The sequence below is a fragment of the Herpailurus yagouaroundi genome, unplaced genomic scaffold (genome assembly GCF_014898765.1).
Source record: "Herpailurus yagouaroundi ecotype Mexico unplaced genomic scaffold, PumYag 182, whole genome shotgun sequence".
In the NCBI taxonomy this organism is placed as follows: Eukaryota; Metazoa; Chordata; class Mammalia; order Carnivora; family Felidae; genus Herpailurus; species Herpailurus yagouaroundi.
The window spans coordinates 15,347,135-15,367,711 of NW_024412413.1; the positions used below are offsets into that span (position 1 = coordinate 15,347,135).

At 43.1% G+C, this 20,577-nt stretch overlaps 1 protein-coding gene across 2 annotated transcripts in view; it reads left to right on the forward strand.

Moving 5' to 3' along the window:
• The first annotated feature begins 15,577 nt into the window (after positions 1-15,577).
• CRY1 (cryptochrome circadian regulator 1) overlaps positions 15,578-20,577 on the forward strand; it is a 99,104-nt gene continuing 94,104 nt past the window's right edge. Inside the window, exon 1 of one of the 2 annotated variants that reach the window (XM_040490989.1) lies at positions 15,578-16,566. In XM_040490989.1, coding sequence (XP_040346923.1) covers positions 16,409-16,566 — 158 coding nt within the window. In that variant the 5' untranslated portion in view covers positions 15,578-16,408. The remainder of the gene's footprint in view (positions 16,567-20,577) is intronic. The other variant, XM_040490990.1, reaches the window with a different exon arrangement.

Below are 20,577 nucleotides of genomic sequence, written 5' to 3' on the forward strand. Positions count from 1 at the left end.
AGTCTAGTGTATTTTAGTAAAGGGGCTTTAATATACTCAAGTTGAACAAACTAAACTCCTTTCAACCAGTTATGTTTACAAGCTTAGTTTAATTAAATTTCCCTTAAATCTTTTAAACTGCACTAATAAATTTAACATATTCAATTTTCTTCTTAAGTACATTAATCACCTACAAGCAAAACACTCTCAAGTACTTAGAGACTAAACTAAATTTGTAAATATAGCAAATCTCTTAAATATTCCAATACTATATTGCTTGCAAACCATAAAATCCTCTTACACCTTTTGGCAATAAATTACAAATGTAAAGTCAATGACTCCATTACACATTTCAAGTTGGAATCAGAAGGCTAATCTCTGAGATATGATCATATACCCAATTATTTTAAACATTAAAAATACTGTGAATACAAATATACACAGATTGATGTTCCTAAATTTAATACAAAAGTGTTAATAGTGTGGATTTGGTCTCTTGACTTTTCTATATTTAATTTTAAATCTTCCCAAGACTAAAATACATACACACACTAGACTAAGAGAAGAGTTACAGCATCTTAAAATGACTTGATGTTCCCATCCCAAGCAAGTTGCATTGATTTCTTGCCAGAGATTTTTGGCCCAAGGCAGGATCTGAATTCCAGGGTTATTTTTCCAGCACCAAAAATAGATGCACTCGCCTTTTAAAAAATTAGTCACTTATTCCAACTGGGGGCTTTCAGCCCAAAACTTTCCAATGGAAATGGTTGGTGTTGCTAAACCTGCCTTCTGGGTTTGAGTTACACTATTATCTAATTCTTTGCCTTTATTTGAATACTCAACCCATCCCCACCCCTCCACAGTGCTTTAATTGGATTCAACTCATCTTTTCACTTTCGATGGAATCAGGCATTATTTTAACATTTTTATTTTTGTCTTTGCTATCCGCTCAGTCTTTAAGTCTTCACTATTGGTATGTATTTGCTTTAAGGAGAGAACACTGCCCAGGATCACTTTTATGCTGTGTTCTTTGTAAAGCAGGAATGGGGAAGGAGAGCTTGCCTGGGACACAAAGATAGTGGCCATCTGTGTGTAATGAAAGCAAAAAAGCTGACTGGACATCAACAAGTGTGTCCTTGAGACGAGAGGCATAATGATAACAGCGGCTCAAGGTTTGGAGCCTCTACTCTGTAACTCCTCACCCCCACCACTTTCAAATCCTGTCCTCGGTTTACTATGACCTCCATCTCTCCTCCCAATGAGATGGTGATGGTGGGGGGAATTGGTAGGGTCTCATCTCACTGCTACAAGGAAAGATGGATCTCTAACATCCTGTCATTCCAAGCATCTCTAGTATTTCCTTGCACACCAACTTGAGAGACATTGGTAGCCACTGATACCATTTTTCTGCCAGAAAATTCATTTCTAAAATGTGGTGTTTGCTGCTCTGCTTGATCTTTCTGTGTACGCCTTCCTTTCTACCATTCCCCACCTTTCCCGTTCTGCCGCTCAGTAGCCTTTCACTTCCTGCTTGTTCTCCGTGCCGGACCTTTACCCTGGCATTGTTTCTGCCGGTCTCCTTCCCCTCCCCCGCCCCCACCTTTAGCCTCAGGTCTTAGTTTCAGTTCCATTTGGCTTAACTCCCTTCTTCATAAGCCCCTAGATTCTAATAAACTTCCTCTCGGGTAGGACTCACATCTGGATTGGGATTCCTTTTCAATGTGGTCTTCCCCATGGCTCTACCAGGGTAAGGACTGTGTTTATGTCCAGTTACATTCCCAACACCTAGCATATGTCTGGCACATAATTTTTCCACGAAAACTATTTATAATGCGCACTTGAATTGAAAGTGGAACTCTAATCTCTAAAATTAAAGAAGAAATAATGGATCTTGAAATTTAACATTTGGGAATTTTAGATTTAATGAGGAGTTAGAGATTTCTGAAGATTTCAAAAACTGAAATATTTATAAAGACTAAAATTTTTACTGAAATATAACATACAGAAAAAATGCCCAAATCAATGTACAGCTTGCTGAGTGTTCACAAAGTGATCACTTTCATGTAACCAGCCCCAGCTCAAATAGTGTCACCAGCTAGACCCCAAGACTTGACATTTACTGCCAACCTGCTTGTATATACTAACGGTTGTCTGACATTTTTCCTTAAGCTCTTCCTTCTGGCTTACCTCTTAACTCAAGCAAATGAAACCCAAAACCACCCTGCAGGTGATGGCCACTGCCCTGACAAGACCTCCCGCAGGCCCCGACCACCCAGACCTTTTGAGCTAAACCCCATCAAGCCCCCTACTTGCGCCTATGCAGATGGACCATGGAGTGACCTCTGGAAGGACCTACAATCAGCTTTACTTCATTATGATACTAAAATCTCCACCCAAGCAGGAGCCTCAGCCTCATTTACATAACATACAATGTATGTATTAGGCATGTTTTCTTAAGGCACTTACTTGACCTTATGGCCACCTCTATCTACCTAAGATGAAAAGACTTCCTCATCTAAATATTCATCCTAACCCTAAACAAAAGGAATCCATTCAGAGGAGCCTGGGTGGCTCAGTCTGTCCAGCATCTGACTCTTGGTTTCAGCTCAGGTCATGATCTCACGGTTTTATGGGTTCGAGCCCCTTGTCTGGCTCTGCGCTGGCAGCACAGACCCTGCTTGGAATTCTCTCTCTCCCTCTCTGCCCCTCCCCCACCTGCACTGTCTCTGTCTCTCTCGAAATAAATAAAATAAAACTTAAAAAAAAAAAAATAAAAGGAACCAGGGAGTCACAGCTTTGGAAGCCATTCCCTGTGATCTCCTTATTGCTGCAAATAAGTTTTCTTTGTGCAACAACTCAACCTGGTGCAGTTTCTGACTCACCAAGGAACCAGCTCACATTGGCTCAGTTATAATAACGTATTTCCAGCACCACAGAAGGCCTCCTAGTGACCCCTAACAATGACTTTTATTTTTATTCAACATAAATTTAAAAATAGTAATTTCTGGGGCGCCTGGGTGGCTCAGTTGGTTAAGCGTCCAACTCTTGACTTCGGCTCAGGCCATGATCTCACTGTTTTGTGAGTTCAAGCCCCATGTCGGGCTCTGCACTAACAGTACAGAGCCTGCTTGGGATTCTGTCTCCTTCTCTTTCTGTCCCTCCCCTGCTTGCTCTCTCTCTCTCAAAATAAATAAAAATAAACTAAAAAATAAATAAAATAAATAAAAATTTAAAAAATAATTTCTGATGGTATTTCATTGCTTATAGACATTAATGGCACCGAGTATGAACACGTGATCTTGGGCAGCTCAATCTCTGTGTGCCTTCCCTCATGTGGAAAATGGAAATGATCATAGTAACTTCATAATAGAGTTGTTCCTAGAATACACAATAAATACGAGCGATTGAATCAATCACAGTTTAGCCAGGAAATAGGAACCACTTTAAGCCTTTCAAACAAAAGGCAAATAACAAAGGGAGCCTGTGTTGGAAGAGCTAAGAAGCCAGTCTGGTGAGAAAACCCAGAGGTCACTCACAGCAGCAAGTAGCTACCATCCCTTGGCCTGGAGAGACAAATGGAGGAGAGAATCTTGGCAGAGCCCAGAAGGCAGGCTGTGAGGAAGAGTAGGGGTCACCCCAGGCAGAAACGGGCGCCCCGAGAGAGGGGCTGTCCAGCTGGTAGTAGAAGCAGGGAGTCGCAGCCAATGCCAGAAATGATGTCACGAGAAATAGTGGTGGCTCGGAGGAGGGGTGGATGGAGATAAACCCCAGCTTCTTCCTTCCTGTCTAATGCCTGTGCCTCCCACTGACCAAACCTATCTGGAAGCCAGAGGGCAAGGAGCCTGGGAAAGATGGTTTCCCTGAAATTCAGAACAAAGCACTTAAGAGTGCATATGGACCTAAGAGGAAAGGCAATTGATCAGTATGGATGCTATTATTATTGTTACTATTACTATTTTCTGATTTCAAAATGCATATCTTTGTTTATCCTTGATAAAACTACTTCATTAGCATTAATCTTACATTTATCAATAAATACTAGAATTTGGGGGAGGGCTCACAAGTGGTGTTCCGTTACCATTGTTGTTGTTTAAGAACAAAAATTCACCCTAGTAAATGTGAAGATCTAATTGGCTTTATTAAGCAACTCAGGGACTGGGCAGCATCCTATCCAACAAGCAGAGGGGAGCTCTTGAGAGTTGCACAAAATGAAGGTTTTTAAAGGAAGGAGGGTGGGGCAAGAAAGTTATTAGCAAAAGAAAAGAAAAAGGTTCCAGGCAAGGTGACCTTTCCTTAGGAGGGGGGGTGGGGGAAGGGCAAGGGCTTTTTATTAGGTGAATAACTTCAGTTTTCCTTTGGTGTGGGGTAGAGAGGGCCCATGTGACTAATTACCTCATTGGTGCTGAACAGAAAATTCATGACCCATCAGTTAAGATTTACATTTCTGGGGAGGTTGAAACTGCCATTAGATTAGGTATTAAGCCCTGGGTTTGGTGACTTGGTCTAAATGACGCCATCTGGGGCCTATGGTTTTCTTTTTAACATTGTGCAACAAACCAAAACTCAGTGGCTTCACACTGCAGTAATCATTAATTTGCTCACAAGTGTGCAAGTTGAACAGAACTTGGGAGGGACAAATGTTTCTGTATTACATGGCAGCTCCACTGGGAACAGAGGACCCACCTTGCTCACCCTTGTATCTCCAGTACTTAGAGCAGGGCCTGGAACAAAAGTGTTAGGCACTACGTTAGGCAGGAGTGAGGGGGGATAAAGCAGATGCTGGCCATACTGTTGGAGCCACCCACTAGGGTTAATAGCCATACCTTCAGAGCCTGGGCTGAGGAGTGGTCCCAAGTTTTTGTGTTAAAATACCCAGGATGATGCCCTCCGTTTCATGGACATAAAGTTAAAAAGTTTTGACTGGGTTGGGTAGACTTATTGCAGGTGCTCTGCATAAGAAGCTCTTTAAATTGTCCCTAGCTGACTATTGTGAAGGTTCCCAATTAAGGGGAGTGGAGTCTGATTTGGCTTTTAGGGACTCATAAAAAGATTGGGCAATAAGTCTATAGTTGGGAATCCAGGTTTTGTAGTAATCTGTCAGGCCCAAGAAGGCCTTCAGCGGCTTTTGGGTGGTAGGTATATATAGGTTAATTATGCCTTGGATTCTTTCTGGGGAGAGACTGTGTCTCCCAGGGGTTATGATAACTCCCAGGTAGGACACCAGCTGCTGTATCAGTTGAGCTTTGGGTTTGGATACTTTATATCCTTTTTTGGCCAAAATTTTAGGGTTTGGATAGTATATTGGATGGCCACCTCTTGAGTAGGGAAGCAAATAAGGAAGTTGTATTCATGTTAGAGGATAGCTCCCGCCACCACCACCTCAAGTTGTAAGTCTTGTAAATCCTTAGGGAGGGCTTGGCCAAACAGATGGGAGCTATCCCTGAATCCCTGTGAGAGTACCCACCAGGTAAGTTGTTGGGTAGGCCCATAAGGGGGTTCCCATTTGAATGCAAACAGAAATTGGGATTGTTGAGCCAATGGGATGCAGAAAAGAGCAACTTTAAGGCCCAGGACCATAAACCAGAGGTTGCTTGGAGAAATGGTACCTATTGGGGTATAATAGCCTCATGAATGGCTCCTAAGTCTTGGACTAGGTGATAGCTGTTGTCCTTTTATTTTAAATTGCTGGGATGGGGATGTTGCACAGTGAGGTTGTGGGGATAGGAAGCCCATGTTTTAAAACCTTGGTACTATGGGCTGTAGCCCCTGTTTAGCTTCAAAATACCTTTGATAGGGTATTGTTTTTTGTTTTTTGTTTCTTGTTTTTTTTTATGAGGGTAGTAATAGGGGTCCTCAAGTTGAATTATAATGGGTGTGGTTGATATTGCTCTCCCAGGGATTCCCAGGGATTCCTTGATCCTAGCCATCTGGGTTGACTAGGGAATCCCAATTTTTTAGTATTTATGTTGCAATGGGTGAAGGTGATGTTAAGAGAGCCCCATCATGTTCCTTAGACAGTTTCCAGTATGAGGCCCAAAGATGACCTTGGCCCTCCAAAGTAAGGGTAAGAGGTCCCTGCCTAATAATGGGCTAGGACATTCAGGCATAATTAGGAAATTATAGGTAAATGCTTCTCTCTCCCAAATGCAAAGCAGGGGATCAGTGAAATGTCTGAGGGCTGGTAGGCCAGACACTCCCATGATGAGGCAGGTTTTAGGGGAGTGGGGGTCCGGAGAAGGAAGTCAAGACAGAATACGTGGCCCCAGTATCAAGTAGGGAAATAGTTGGCCTACCTGCCACATCCATTTGCACCCTTGGCTCCAGTCCAGTGATGTGGATCCTTGAAGGTGGGGCTGACTAGAGGAGACCTCCTCATTCTTAGGCAATCATCTGGTAGGTTACTGGTGGTCCTTGCCCCCGTTGCCCCCCATGTTAAGGGACAATGCGTAGCCCAGTCCCCATGTTGCCCATATTTGTAATAGCCAGTTGAGAGAAGAGTATGTTTATTATGGCAGCCTTATGCCCAATGCCCCTGTTGTTGGCAAATATGGCATTTACTTTCGCTTTTGTCTTTTTCTTCCAGGGTGCCTTTGGAGGTGGCCTTGCCTTGTAAGTCAGCTAGCATTTGGGCATGCCTGACTTCCTTTCTTTTTTTCTTCTCCTCAACCCTAACCTCTGTCTCCTGATCATGATTATAGAAGACTGTGGAGGCTGTGGCCAGCATTTCATCTAAGGTAGACCCAGATTCTTACATCAGTTTTCATAATTTGCAACGGATGTCTGGGGCTGATTGGGATAGAAATTTGTCCTTTAGAATTACTTGGCCTTCATAGGAATCTAAGTCAAGATTGGTGTATTTTGTGAAGGGCTCTTTTAGCCTATTTCAGCCTATGAGACTTGGGTTTTCTTCTGGACTTTGACTAATGGCTGTTACTTTGGAATAGTTGATGACTTTATGGTGGGCCTTGAGTCCTGCTTTAATATAAATAATGAAGTGATTTCTTTCCCATTGGTGGGCTTCATTGTTATAATCCCACCCACGTACTCAGTGGCCCAAATTCACTCTTGAAAGTGTACTTTTCTACTCAATAAACTCTATAAACTCTATCTCCCCATTCTGGTCTCGGGCCTCCAATTCTTTGGTGCATCTGGGACAAGAACAGAGTGGCCCAGTAACAATAAAGATATATTTCAATCAATTTTTTTGGCTGACTAAATCAATCCCAACCTGAAGCCAGCCTATGTCTAGATTTTCAGTCATCTGGGCCAATATATTTTCTTTTAGGTCAGTTTGAGCTGTATCTGCTATTGCTTACAACTAAGATTTTTTTTTTCAGTTTATTTAATTACTTTGAGAGGGAAAGAGAGCAGGGAGGGGAAGAGAGAGAGAGAAACCAAAGCAGGCTCCACACTGTCAGTGCAGAGCCTGATGTGAGGCTCGAACGCATGAACCATGAGATCATGACCTGAGCCAAAGTCAAGAGCCAGATGCTTAACCGACTGAGTCACCCAGGTGCCCCTACAACTAAGATTCTTAACTCGTAAGAAGGAGATTAAGATGTGAAGCAGAATAGAGTATCTCAGAGAAGCAAGAAAAGGGGTTCAGATTACCAGGGACTAAGAAGAGATGCCACCAGGAACGGAAGAGGAGCCAGGGTCCTGCATACCTCTTGGCGGCAGTGCCCCAAGATGTTGGCAAGGCCCTAGACAGGAGGAGTGAGGACAGAGGGAGGTAGCTGCCTGACCAGGGTGAGGAGAGATCTCGGCAGCAAGAAGCAAACTGTCATTCTGTAAGTAAGGCACAAACTCAGCAGATGGAACCCAAGTCTGAAAGGACCATGTGAGAGAGACATTAGCCATTGCTTTTTTTTTTTTAATTTATTAATTTTTAAAAATTTACATCCAAATTAGTTAGCATATAGTGCAATAATGATTTCAGGAGTAGAATCCAGTGATTCATCCTCTACAAAATACACCCAGTGCTCATCCCAGCAAGTGTCCTCCTCAATGCCCCTTGCCCAATTAGCCCATGCCTCCACCCAAAAACCCTCCAGCAACCCTCAGTGTGCTCTCTGTATTTAAGAGTCTTTTATGGTTTGTCCCCCTGACATTAGCCATTTCTGCAGAGGTACGGAGGCCAGTATGGCCAGATGACTGAGGGCCCCCAAAATGTGAGCCCCACTGCATGGGGCCACATAATCTTGACATGGCTCCCAGGAAGTGAGAGAAAAACTTCAAGAATGACTAGGATCAATTTCCTGCTAACTTGGCAGGAAATTAAGTTGATTTACAGAAAATAATTTTTCTCTACATCTGGCTTTGTGGACTGAGAGTCACACAGCTAAATAAGAGTTATAAAGAGCTTGCCAGAGGTGGAATTATGTTTTGAAGACTGCAGCAAATGTGAGTATGGGAGTGGGGGTGGGGGGCTGGTGGGGATTACTTGCAGGGTGCTCAGTAGGTCAAGGTCCCCTTGAGAGCTGGGGAAGGGAAAGTGACTTGCAAGCTCTTTTACTACAGGGGTTTCTGATATGCAAATTAGTCTGTATGTGATTGGTTAATAGAGAAATGATGTCAGAAAAAGGCAAAAGTTGTGTTGATTCATATGCAATTTTACCCAATAGGTTATCATTTTGTTCCACTAAATCAGTTCCACAACAGCTGAATGTCAAAGTGGGTGCTCACAGCTGAACACGGCAAGCTGCAGAGGAACACAGTACTGTTTAGAATGCCCATGATTTATTCCATATTATTCATTTGTCTTGATTTAGCCATGTCCTCTGTCTTAGAGTTAGAATTCTACCTGATCTTTATGTATGGAATTCTTGTCTCCATAAATCAATAGCCTCAATCTGTTCTTATACCCTTTACATCCAGCTACCTTTTATAAAGTAAAGCCCTCTACTTATTTATTAGGGATTAAATGTTTTTAATTGTACTTTTAATTTATAGGATGGTTATTTTTTTGTTAGTGCTGCAGTTATTAAGTTGAATACATTTTAAGTGGTCTGTCTTAACCGATTGTTTTCCATAAACCTTATTTTAAAAATTTTTTTAAGTTTATTTATTTATTTTGAGAGAGCGAGCAGGGGAGGGGCAGAGAGAGAGGGAGAGAGAGAGAATCCCAAGCAGGTTCCTCCTTGACAGCCCAGAGCCTGATGCAGGGCTTCCACAAACCTTACTGTTTTAACAGTACCTCTTGGCAGAATGGAGATTTTTCTGAATGTATGTACAGATTCTGGTGGAACTACTTGTACTTCTTGCACTAGCCACCAGGTGGCATGACCAGCCCCAGGCAACTTCTTTGTTTTCAGGAATTCTGAGAGGTTGGGACCAGGGAAAATAGCAGGTTGGGTAGTGCCTGTTCTTACACCAGCATATATACCTTGCCTCTAGGTTATTCTTTCTTCTTCTGCCTTGAGCTAATAATACTGGTCATTTATGAATATTTTCTTTCTTTGAAAAATTTTTTAAAAGTTTACTTCTTTTTGTAGGGGAGGAGCAGAGAGAGAGAGTGAGCAACAGAGAATCCCAAGCAGGCTCCGCACAGTCACCTCAGAGCCTGATGCCGAGCTTGAACCCATGAACTGTGACATCATGACCTGAGCCTAAACTAAGAGTCGGATGTTTAACCAACTAAGCCACCCAAGGGCCCCTGTGAGTATTTTCTTTACAGAGATTTCCTGGCAGTCCTTTACGACCTTGGTTAACTTATGAAGCAACTCCTAAATCCACTTCTCTACCCCGACCCCTCTCCAAGCGCTACCATCTCAATACAACAACAGCAGGAGTGGCTGGTTTATTCCTCTCTGAATGCTCAAGCACCATGGAGATGAGCCCTTTAGAAGCACTTCAATAGCTCTGAGTAACATGCAGTACAATTCAGTGCCATCCTTTGCTCTTTGCATTATAGCCTTCTTTCTTACCAACAGGCTACATTGATGATACGGGTAGAACAAATACCCCTCAAGTTTCTGTCACAGATCACTAGGGTTTCAACTTGTGTATACTTACTTCACTACATGAACATTTTATTTGTTTATTTATCTAGACAGAGAAAGAGCATATGTTAGCAGGGGAGACTGGAAGAAGGAGGGAGAAAGAGAATCTTGCAGGTTCCATGCTCAGCACGGAGCCCTGACATAGGGCTCAGTCCCACAACCCTGGGATCTTGACCTGAGCCAAAATCAAGAGTTGGACACTCAACTGACTAAGCCACCCAGACGCCACAACATAAACATTTCAAATAAATATATTGCCTTATGCTGCGCAATCATCTACTCCTTTGGAATCCTTTCCTTTATTCCTTTAAATTAAAAAAAATTTTTTAGTTTCCCAGTGTGAATGCTACTTTTTATAAGAAGTCTACCTGGATTCATCTTAACCAGAATTATTCAGCCTTCCCCCACAATTGGACAGTTCTTATTCTGCACTTATATAAAAGCACCTACAGGGGAGCGTGGGTGGCTTAGTGGGTTGAGCATCTGACTCTTGATTTCAGCTTAGGTCATGATCTCAGCGTTCATGAGTTTGAGCCTTGTGTCGAGCTCCGCGTTGACAGCTCGGAACCTGCTTAGGATTCTCTCCCTCCCTCTCTCTCTGCTCCCCTGCTCTCTCTCTCTCTCAAAATAAGTAAAAAAAAAAATTTTTAAAGCCCTTCCTTGCCAGTGTAGTGCAGGCAGGAGAGTGTGCTGAGCAACCCATAACCATTGGAGCTGGGGAAGCCTGTGTTTATTTCCTGCCTTTTCTACTTTTGAGGGTAAGTTATGAGGACTTAATTATCTGGGCCCCAGTTTTCTCATGTATAAAACAGGAAGAGTAATAGCTATCTCATGTGGCTGCTGTGAAAAGCAAATGAAATCACGTATCTGAGGTACTTAGAATAGCGCCTCATATGGTAGTTCTGTGCCTGGCACATTAAGGACTCAGTTGATTTTGGATAATTACAGTATTTTGGGTATTTATCTATTCATTAGCTTTGTAAATATTGTGGGTTGTCTTGTCTGTTTGAGCTGCTGTAACAAAATACCACAGTCTAGGTGGCTTATAAACAACAGAAATTTATCCTTCACAGTTCTAGATGCTGTCAGTCTGAGATCAGGTGCTAGCATAGTCAGGTTTTAGTAAAGGCCCACTTTTGGGTTGTGGACTGCTGACTTCTGGCCATGTCACGTCCATGTCCCCATTTAGTCATTGGACACAACCTTTCATGACATTTTGCATAATGCAATCCTCTTCGGCAAAACCCGTTAGTTTGTTTTCTCTTTCAGCTAACCTTTGCAGCCCTCTAAGGAAGAAGGAACACAAAGAAAAATCTAGCTGTTCTCTTAGCCAGCAGGAGGCTTGGCAGGGCTTTCCAGGCCTTCTCCGTCCAGTGGCATCCCTCATAAGCTTTTGTTCTGGGCCCCATAGAGTGGTACGGGGACTCCATGAGGTCAGCCACCAGATTTCAGATGGGAAGTTGGCATAAGTGTCTTCTACTCTCAGAACACCCTAAGCTTACCTAGGAATCTGGAGCTAATCCTACAACAAGCATAGGTGAAATACTGTCTTCTTGTTTTAGAAAAGATTGGTGCATCTCTGTCTTATTTTTCTTGCACACATATCTCAGCTTAAAGAATTTTTATATAGTGCTGGGGAAAAGGGAAGGGAGCAGCAAATTCTTCCTGATTTACCTCTGGATCTAAGCCCTTGAATTTAGAACAAAAACACTGGAATACCTTTGTCCTCAACTTCTGCCCCTCTGAGGCAACAGAGGACTCACATTCAATGACCTGAACGGGAATGGTCACAGGACAAAAAAAGGATCTGTGTCGTAAAAACATTAGCTAATATTTCACAATATCATATTGCCACATGTGTAATTATTTACACTTTCTAAATGCATTTGGTCAACAAAAAGGACAAGAACCACTGAGAAAACTGTTCACAAATACATCTGTGTGGACTCTATCAGTTAACAGATTGTATCAGTCAGTGTCCAATGAGGAGACAGAAACCACATAGTAAATCCAACAGGGAACGTTTCACAAAAAGAATTATTAATTATAACAGCGGATTTACAATTAATTATAATTAATGTTAAAGGGAGAAGGGAACTATGACAAATGCCCCAGGCCTGAGGGAGAGTACCTGAGGAAAGATAAACTTCGGGGAATGCCCAGTGTCTTTTCCAAGAGCGGATTCAGACCTCCCTGGAGACAGTGTAGTTGTAGCTGAATGAGCTGATCATACAGTCTACTCGTTCATTATTTGTGTGTTGATAACACATGCCAAAAATCACCTCTGCAAGATAGGGTCATGAGAGAACACAGGCTTTCGGTTTAGAGGCTGACACACTTTTATCAAGTGTTCTCATGAAATTGAAGAGATACTGATTGTTCCAACATTGTTGGCAGTTAAAGGAATGTTTAACAGGACTCTTAGTGATATTTTTGAGCCTGTGTCAGAGTTGTGTTCATAGAGTCCAGAATTTTTAAATCGTAGAGAAAACTTAGAAATCATCTAGTCCAATCTACTCCATTTATAGATGCATTAATCAGGCCAAGAAAGCCTATGTGACTTGTTCAAGATCAACTAATTAATGGCAACCTGAGATTATTACCCAGTCTCTTCTTAGTCCCATACTCTTTCTACCCCATGATGTTGGAGCCAACCAGAACGTCAGATTCTGACAAGGCTCCCCATTCCTCCTTTCCCCCTTTAGACATAAATACTCTGAAAAAGAATAGGAATGGTAGTATCAGTGAGGGATAGTGTATATAAGGAAAGACCTTAGATTCAGAAAGTCTTGGTTTCTCTTTTTTCTTTTCTTTTATTTATATATATTTTTTTGCCTATAGTACCTTTTATTTCCACACTTTTTTCTTTTTTTAAATGTTTGTTTGTTTTGAGAGAGAGAGAGAGAGCAGGAGCAGGGGATGGGGTAGGCAGAGAGAGAGAATCCCAAGAAGGCTCTACTCTGCCAGTGCAGAGCCTGAAGCAGGGCTCAAACCCACGAACTGTGAGATCATGACCTGAACTGAAACCAAGAGTCTGGATGCTCAACGGACTGATCTACCCAGGTGCCCTCAGAAACAGTCTTGGTTTTTCATCTAGTTTTATTACTTATTTGTATTTCTGAGCTTTTAATGTCTTCAGCAGAAAGCAGGCATAAATTATTAATAAATAATGATAATAATAAGCTGTCTCAGAATATTATTATGAGGGTTAATATGCCTGTCATATATTAGGTGCTCAGTAAGTCATATGTATTATTAAATGGTTACTTCTTCTCCATAATAGATTTATTAAAGTAACTACCTACGTGCCATAAAAAACCTTTTGTCTTTGAGGAATGTACAGTTGACAGTACTGACACTTTATAATAAATCAGTACTTTTATGTATAAATGAAAGTTACACATCCACCCACATACAGCTGCCTGCTAGAAAAAAAATCTGTTTTTATTAAATGAACAAATGGCAAACATAAGTCAACTCTACACAAATCAATATTCTCTCACTCCATTCCACAATTTCATTTGGATGCTTGAAAACAATTCTTATGTCTTTAGACACAATATACTTACTTTAAAACTGCCTAAAGCGAAACATAAAACACTGTATTTTAAAAAGTACAATAGGCCCTGGAGAATGAGGCAATCCAAGTGAGGGCAGAGAGCTCTATATGCTACATCCTATGCATAGATGATGGACCCTTCAGAGTCGTAATTACCCAAGGCTCCTCTCCACTGATTAAAAAATTACAAATATTTAAAACTTTATAGTGAACAAAGGGTTCTCATGTGTATAATTTTAAATGATACCAAGAAACCAAAGAAAGGATGCTATACCCTTTTTATGGCAATAGAAGCAGAGTTACGAAAGACCATCCAGACATTGGTTCATTAGATGACTGAATTTACATTACTGCTCTATTAGTTTGCTAGAGCTGCTATAACAAAGTACCACAAAAAGACTGGCCTAGAACAACAGGAATTTATCATCACATAGTTCTGGAGGCCAGAAATCTGAAATTAAAGTGTTAGCAGGGTCATGCTCCCTCCGAAGGTGCTAGGGAAGGATCTATTCCAGGACACTCTCCTAGTTTTGAATAGCTCTTGGCCTATGGCATCATGACTCCAATCTTCGAATGGCATTCTGTGTGTGGGTGTCTCTGTGTCCAAATTTCCCCCTTTTTATAAGGACACTAGTCATATTGGATTAGGGCCCTCCCTAATGACATCATCTTAACTTCGTCATCTGCAAACACCTTATTTCCAAGTAAGTCACATTCACAGGTACGAGGGGTTATGTGAATTTTAGAAGGACACAACTCAGCCTGTAACAACTGCCATATCTTCCTCCTTTGGACCTTGTCTGACACATTGGTGGCAGACAGCATTCATTCATTCGCTCATTCATTCAATAAACATTGGAAAGCATGTGTCAGGCTCTATACTGGGTACTGATGATGCAAAAAACAAACTGGACAGACACCCTGTCCTTGAGAAGCCACAGGTTGGAAGAAATTGGGGACACATTATTACGATAATAAATACTATTATTGAACATATACTTCCTACTAGCTATTAAAGTAGGCACTTTCCATTTAATCTTCACAATAGTATGATAAGTAATGTATCAGAGACACAACTGGGGAGATGGGTATTCATCCGAAATCTGCTCTGGATAACAGGAATATTTTTGCAAATTAGGTAGCAATTCATCTGAGTCTAAAGAGATGTGTAGAAATATATGAGGTCGCTCAAAGGTTGCTGTGGTGAACAGCAAATTCTCAAGAAGAGTATTTTATAAAGGAAAAAAATAGCACGTGTAAAGGTTAACAGACACATCGTAAACTCCACCAGGGCTGAGATTTTTTCCTATTTCTTTTCTGTACCTCTAGCACTTTGAACAGTGTCTGGCTCATTCAGTAAACGTTTAATGAACATAAGGGCATCACATGTGGAAAGGAATGACATGGCCTGATGCTCACCGTCGCTAGAAGGGTAGACAAAGGCCCCTTCATGAAGATCTTGGTTACCCACACTAAAGGTAAGAAATCAGGGCTAACAGGTTGATGATGCATAGACAGTATTCAGGTATTCCGCCCTGCCCAGTGCTCCTATTCCCCAGAACACGTCCCAGCGTGCCGCACCACGCGGGCCAGAAGAATGGGGGGGTACGCCAGCTCCACACACTCCAAAGTAGGGTTCTTTGGCCAAAGCTGGATTGGAGCACAAGGTTGGGCTTGAAGTCTAACAGAGCTTCCTACTCGCTTTCTTCCAACTCATCCTGCCCTCACTCCTCGCCAGCCTCTCCCGCCGACTCTTGGAGGACACTCAGCTGTTTTCAGGCCTTCCCGGGATCCTACGGGAGGCATCCCAGAGCGCGCTCCGGACCGCCGGCCGCGCCCTCCTTCCCTCTGGAACGCAGCGAGAGCGCACGCGCGCCATCCGAGGCGAGCGCGCGCTCGCGAACTCCCCGCATCCCCGTGCTCATCCGGGTCTCAAGTCGCTTCAGCCAATAGGGGATGCTCACGGCCTCCGGGGGCGGGGCTAAGCCTTCCCTCACATGGGGCCTGTGGTCACCGCGGGCGCTTGTAGGTGACCGGTCGGCGGAGAAAAGGGGAAGAGGCAGGGAGCCTCGCGACTGGGAGAGGGTCGACAGCTTCGAGATCAAGCAGCTGCCGCCCCCTAGAAGCGACTTAATCGCGAGCCGATTCCTCAGTCAGTGCCGCTGTAGTAAACACACTTCAGAAACGTGAGGTGCCGGGGGTCACGTGGGGAGCGCCCTCTCCAATGAGGAGCCGGGGGCGTGGCCGAGGCCGCTGACGCGGCGGTGGCGGCGGAGTCACCCGGGCAGCCTCGGAACCGGTCACCGGCCGGCAACGGTCCAGGGGCCTCGACCGCCACCTCCGAGCTCACTCATCTTTCCCGGGCCGAGAGACAGCGTGGCCGACTGTGGCTGAATCCCCTCTCGTCCCTCTCGGTGGCTCGCCTTAGGCGGGCCGTTTTCTCCTCAGGGGCCGCCTCGGTGGGGCGAGGTTTCCGTGACGAACCTCCCGGGGCTGCCGGTGCCGGCCGGGGCTGTCGTGGAGGCTCGGGCTCGTGGAACGTGCTCACGCCCCGGGGTCCGAGGCCCTTGAAGCGATGCGCCTCGTCCCGGCGGTTGCGGCGGGCTCTGGCTCGTAAAGGGCGTCACGCCCGGACTCCCCTGACCGGGCAGCCTCCATTCATCTTCCAGCGGCGCCTCCAGCGCCCTTTCCTTCTCCGGTCCCCTCCTCGGACTCATTTTTTCCTTTCCCCCCTCTGCCGCCCTTTCCCCACTCCTTGGGTGTGGCGGTTCCCCTGGAAGCGGAGGTGTGGGTTATGAGCCGGCCCTTCCTTCCTTGAATTTCTCGCTGGGGGAACTGGGCAAGGACCGCCGCCCGCCGCGCCCCCGGGATGGGGGTGAACGCCGTGCACTGGTTCCGAAAGGGGCTCCGGCTTCACGACAACCCGGCCCTGAAGGAGTGCATTCAGGGCGCCGACACCATCCGCTGCGTCTACATCCTCGACCCCTGGTTCGCTGGCTCCTCCAATGTGGGCATCAACAGGTGGCGGTGAGTCGGAATCCCGTGAGAAATGGGTTTCGGTGTTTAATGAATCAGGACTTGACTTGCAGGGGGCAGAATCTGAGAATTTAGACCTGGGGCGGCCGTACTTAGGCTGTTTTAGAATTAAGGGCGTCTTGAGTACTAAATAGAATTGACTTAATAGTTCTCTGGCCAGAGAGTGCTGGCAGCCTGGAACACCCTGGCCCTCCTGTGTGAGTTGCATGCCTCTGCACTAATGGGAACTCTTCCCTTGATTTTACGGGGAATTCTTAGCGGTGGAGGGAAACAAACACCCAGTTCGCAGTGGCCCATGGATTGCTTTTCTTGGCCTCTTTGTGGCATTCGGAAGGATTGCGGCTTTGGGTGTTAACGTGTGTGTGCGTCTAGGTAACTCATAGTGTGAAGAAAATCGTTCAGTACAGGCACCTCCAAATCCACTTTTCTTCCACCTTGACGTTGCCGTAGGAAAAGCAAGGGAAACATTATCTGGTTTCCTTTTGCTCAGCTCTTCCTCTCAACTCCTCCTTGTGGTTGACTAGACAAAGCACAGTTTTTCTTTCTAGGCAAAGTATAAAGCCTTCTAGGGATCAGAGCACTGAAAGAAATCTTAGAGAAGCTTTATGATCTTTCCCTGAAATACCAGGTTAGATGATTGTTAGCCCCCCCCCCCCGCCCCCGTGGAAATGAAAGCATTTGTTTAACAGATAGGTTATTGACCACCTACATTATAACAGGCACTGCTTTAAATACCAGGGATATAGCAGTGAATGAAACAGACAAAAATTCTTATCCTTCAGAGCACACGTCCCAGAAATTCACAGGTATGGTATTCGGTGGTGATTAAAGCTGTGGAGAAATATAGAGCAGAGGAAGGGGATAAAGAATACAGTAAGATGGGATTATTGTTGTAGTTTTAAGTATGGTGATCAGGAAGAACCCAGAGAAGGTGGCGGTTGAGCAAAGTGATGAAACAGGTAATTGCAGATATCTAAGGGAAAAGCATTCCAGGCAAGGGGAAAGCAGTGAGGGAAAAGGCCCTGAGGTGGGAAAATGTGGTTAACCTTTGGAAGAGACAGCACAAGAAGCAATATAAATGGATCAGAATAGTGAATGGTGCTAGTAGTTGAGGTCAGAGATGTGATAGGGCCAGACTGATTTGTCAATATTTGTGCTTTCGCTCAAAGCAAAGTGGGAATGATTGCAGGATTATGAGCAGAGAAGTGGCATAATTTAACCTAAATTTTTTTTTTCTAATGTTTATTTAGTTTGTGAGAGAGAGGGAGACAAAAATCTAAAGCAGGCTCTGAGCTGTCAGGACAGAGCCCGATGCAGGGCTCAAACTCACAAACCATGAGATCATGACCTGAGCCAAAGTTGGATGCCCAGCTGACTGAGTCACCCAGGTGCCCCAGTTTAACTTAAGTTTGAAAAAATTTCTGTGATCATAGTTCTGAGAACAGACTGAATTGGGGGGGAGAAGGTGGACAAGAGACAGGAGGCTGTTGCATTCATCCAGGTGAGAGATGATAATGACTTGGACCACAGTGATGTTGGATGAGGTAAGAAGTAGTCAAATGCTGAGTATATTTTGAACACAGAATCTGCAGTATTTCTTGGCAGATTGGATATGTGTTATGAGAGAAAGAGAAGGAATTAGGAATAATTTCAAAATTGTTGGTTTGAGGAACTAGAAGGATAAAGCTGTACTTGACCAAGAAAGTGAAGTCAGTTGCAGAAGCCATTGGAAGGGTGATTGGAGTTCTCTTTTGAACTCAATTTAGTTGGAGATGTGTATTACACATCCAAATGGAAATGGCAGATCGGCAGTTGGAGATAATCTGGAGTTCAGGATGGATTTACAGGCAGGAGGTATAAATTGGAGAGTCATCAGTTGGTAGATAATATTTAAAGCCATTACTCATCCATCCATTCATTAAACAAATACTTGTCATGCACCTACTATATGTCAGACATTGCTTTACATTCAGGGCTTTTGGCATTAACAAAAATAGCTAAAACATTCTTACCCTGTTGAAGTCACATTCTAGTGGAAACATGAGACTATATGAGAACATTATAGTGAGAGTAGGGGCGCCTGGGTGGCTCACTTGATTAAGCGTCGACTTTGGCTCAGGTCATGATCTCACTGTCTGTGAGTTCGAGCCTCCTATCCGAACTGCCAGCTCAGAGGTTAGAGCCTACTTTGGATTCTGTGTCTGCCCCTCTCCGTGCTCATACTTTGTCTCTCTCTCTCTCTCAAAATTAATTAAACATTAAAAAAAAATTAAAAAAAGAAAGTGGGTGTAAATAGAAAACAGAGGAGGTCCAAGGACTGAGCCTCGGGTACTCTAATGTGTAGAAATTGTGGAGTTGTGGAAGAATTTACATAGGAGTTTGAGAAGGAATATCTACTAAGAAAAGCCCAGAAGAGTATGATGTCTTAGATGCCAAAGTAAAGAAAGTATTTCAAAGAATGTGTTTTACCTACGTCAGGTGTTGCTGATAGGTCAAGTAAGATGAGGACTGAAAACTAAAAATTGTATTTAGAATTTATAGCCTTGACTAGGTGTGGTTTAAGTAATGTCAGAGGCAGAGCCTTTCCAAGAGAGGCTGAGAGGTGAGAATTTGGGAGATAACTCATACAGACAGCTCTTTTAGGGAGTTTTGCTGTAACGGGATCAAAAAATGACATGGTGCCTGGATTGGGATGTGAACTCAGGAGATTTTTTTGGTGTGCTGATGGGAATGATACAGCAACTGTATGTAAAAACGCTCATTAGCAGAATTGATTAGTAGATTCTGGGAAAAGATGATAAATGTAATATATTTTAATGTATTAATAATATGTGAATATGGGTCTAAGACCTTTTTCATAACATTGTTAAAGAGGATTAAAAAATTAGTTAACAAATGTAAAATGCTTAAAATGTGACTGGTAGTAGTAAGTGCTTGTTTGTTATTTGCTACTAAATTGAAAGCCCTAGGTGAATAATAGCTAATTAAATGTTTGCTGTCAGTTTCTTCTAGATCATTTGATAAGTTTATAAAATCTAGACCGTAAGCTTCTGTAGGATAGGGATTATAGAGGCACCTGGGTGGCTCAGTTGGTTAAGTTTCTGATTTTGGCTCAAGTCATGATCTCTTGATCTCACGTTTTGGTTCGAGGGTTTGAGCCCTGCATTGGGCTCTGTGCTTAAAGCTCAGAGCCATGAGTCTGCTTCTGATTCATTCTCTCTCTCTCTCTCTCTCTCTCTCTCTCTCCCCCCCTCCCTCTCTCCCCCTCTCCTGCTCACGCTCTCTCTCAGAAATAAATGAATAAACATTCTTTAAAAATTGAAAAAAGGATAGGGGTTATATATTGCTTACCTTTGTACACCCAGCAACTCGCATTGTCAGGGAGTGACATAAAACTTGTAAGCACAGTAGAATAGTCCTGTATTTTCCTTTTTAAAAGATTTTTTTTTTAACTACTACATATTGCCCTTTCTAAAAAATGGGTAGAGATGTAAATAATGAATAGAGAGACTTTTGTCTTCTGCTAAAGACTAAGTTATAAAAAGGCAAGGACAGAGTTTTATTTAGTCAGTTCTCATAGCACTGAATTCAGTGCTTTTCATATAGTTGTAGCTCAGTTATTGTTTGTTGAATGAAATGACATCTAGGAGTCAGTAATTTTATACTTAAACAACTTTATGCATTTTCTTACTGACCATAGAATAAGGTGCAATCTCCTTAGCTTGGCATTAGGGGTCTCTTGTGGGTTTCTACCTTCTTTCCTTTATGCCATTTCCTTCAGTCAACAGCATTTCTTAGATTTATGGATTTAATTAAGTTTATTTTACCTAAGTAAGTTAACAAAACTACCTTTTAATATTGCCATCATTTTGTTTAAAAAGGATACTTTAATATTTAAAAAGAAAGTTAGAAGGACATTGTTGCAAAATAAAGGACAGTCCTTTGACTTTAATAAATGAAGCTTTATGAAAATTCACTTTGCCTCATCAGTGAAAACATTAT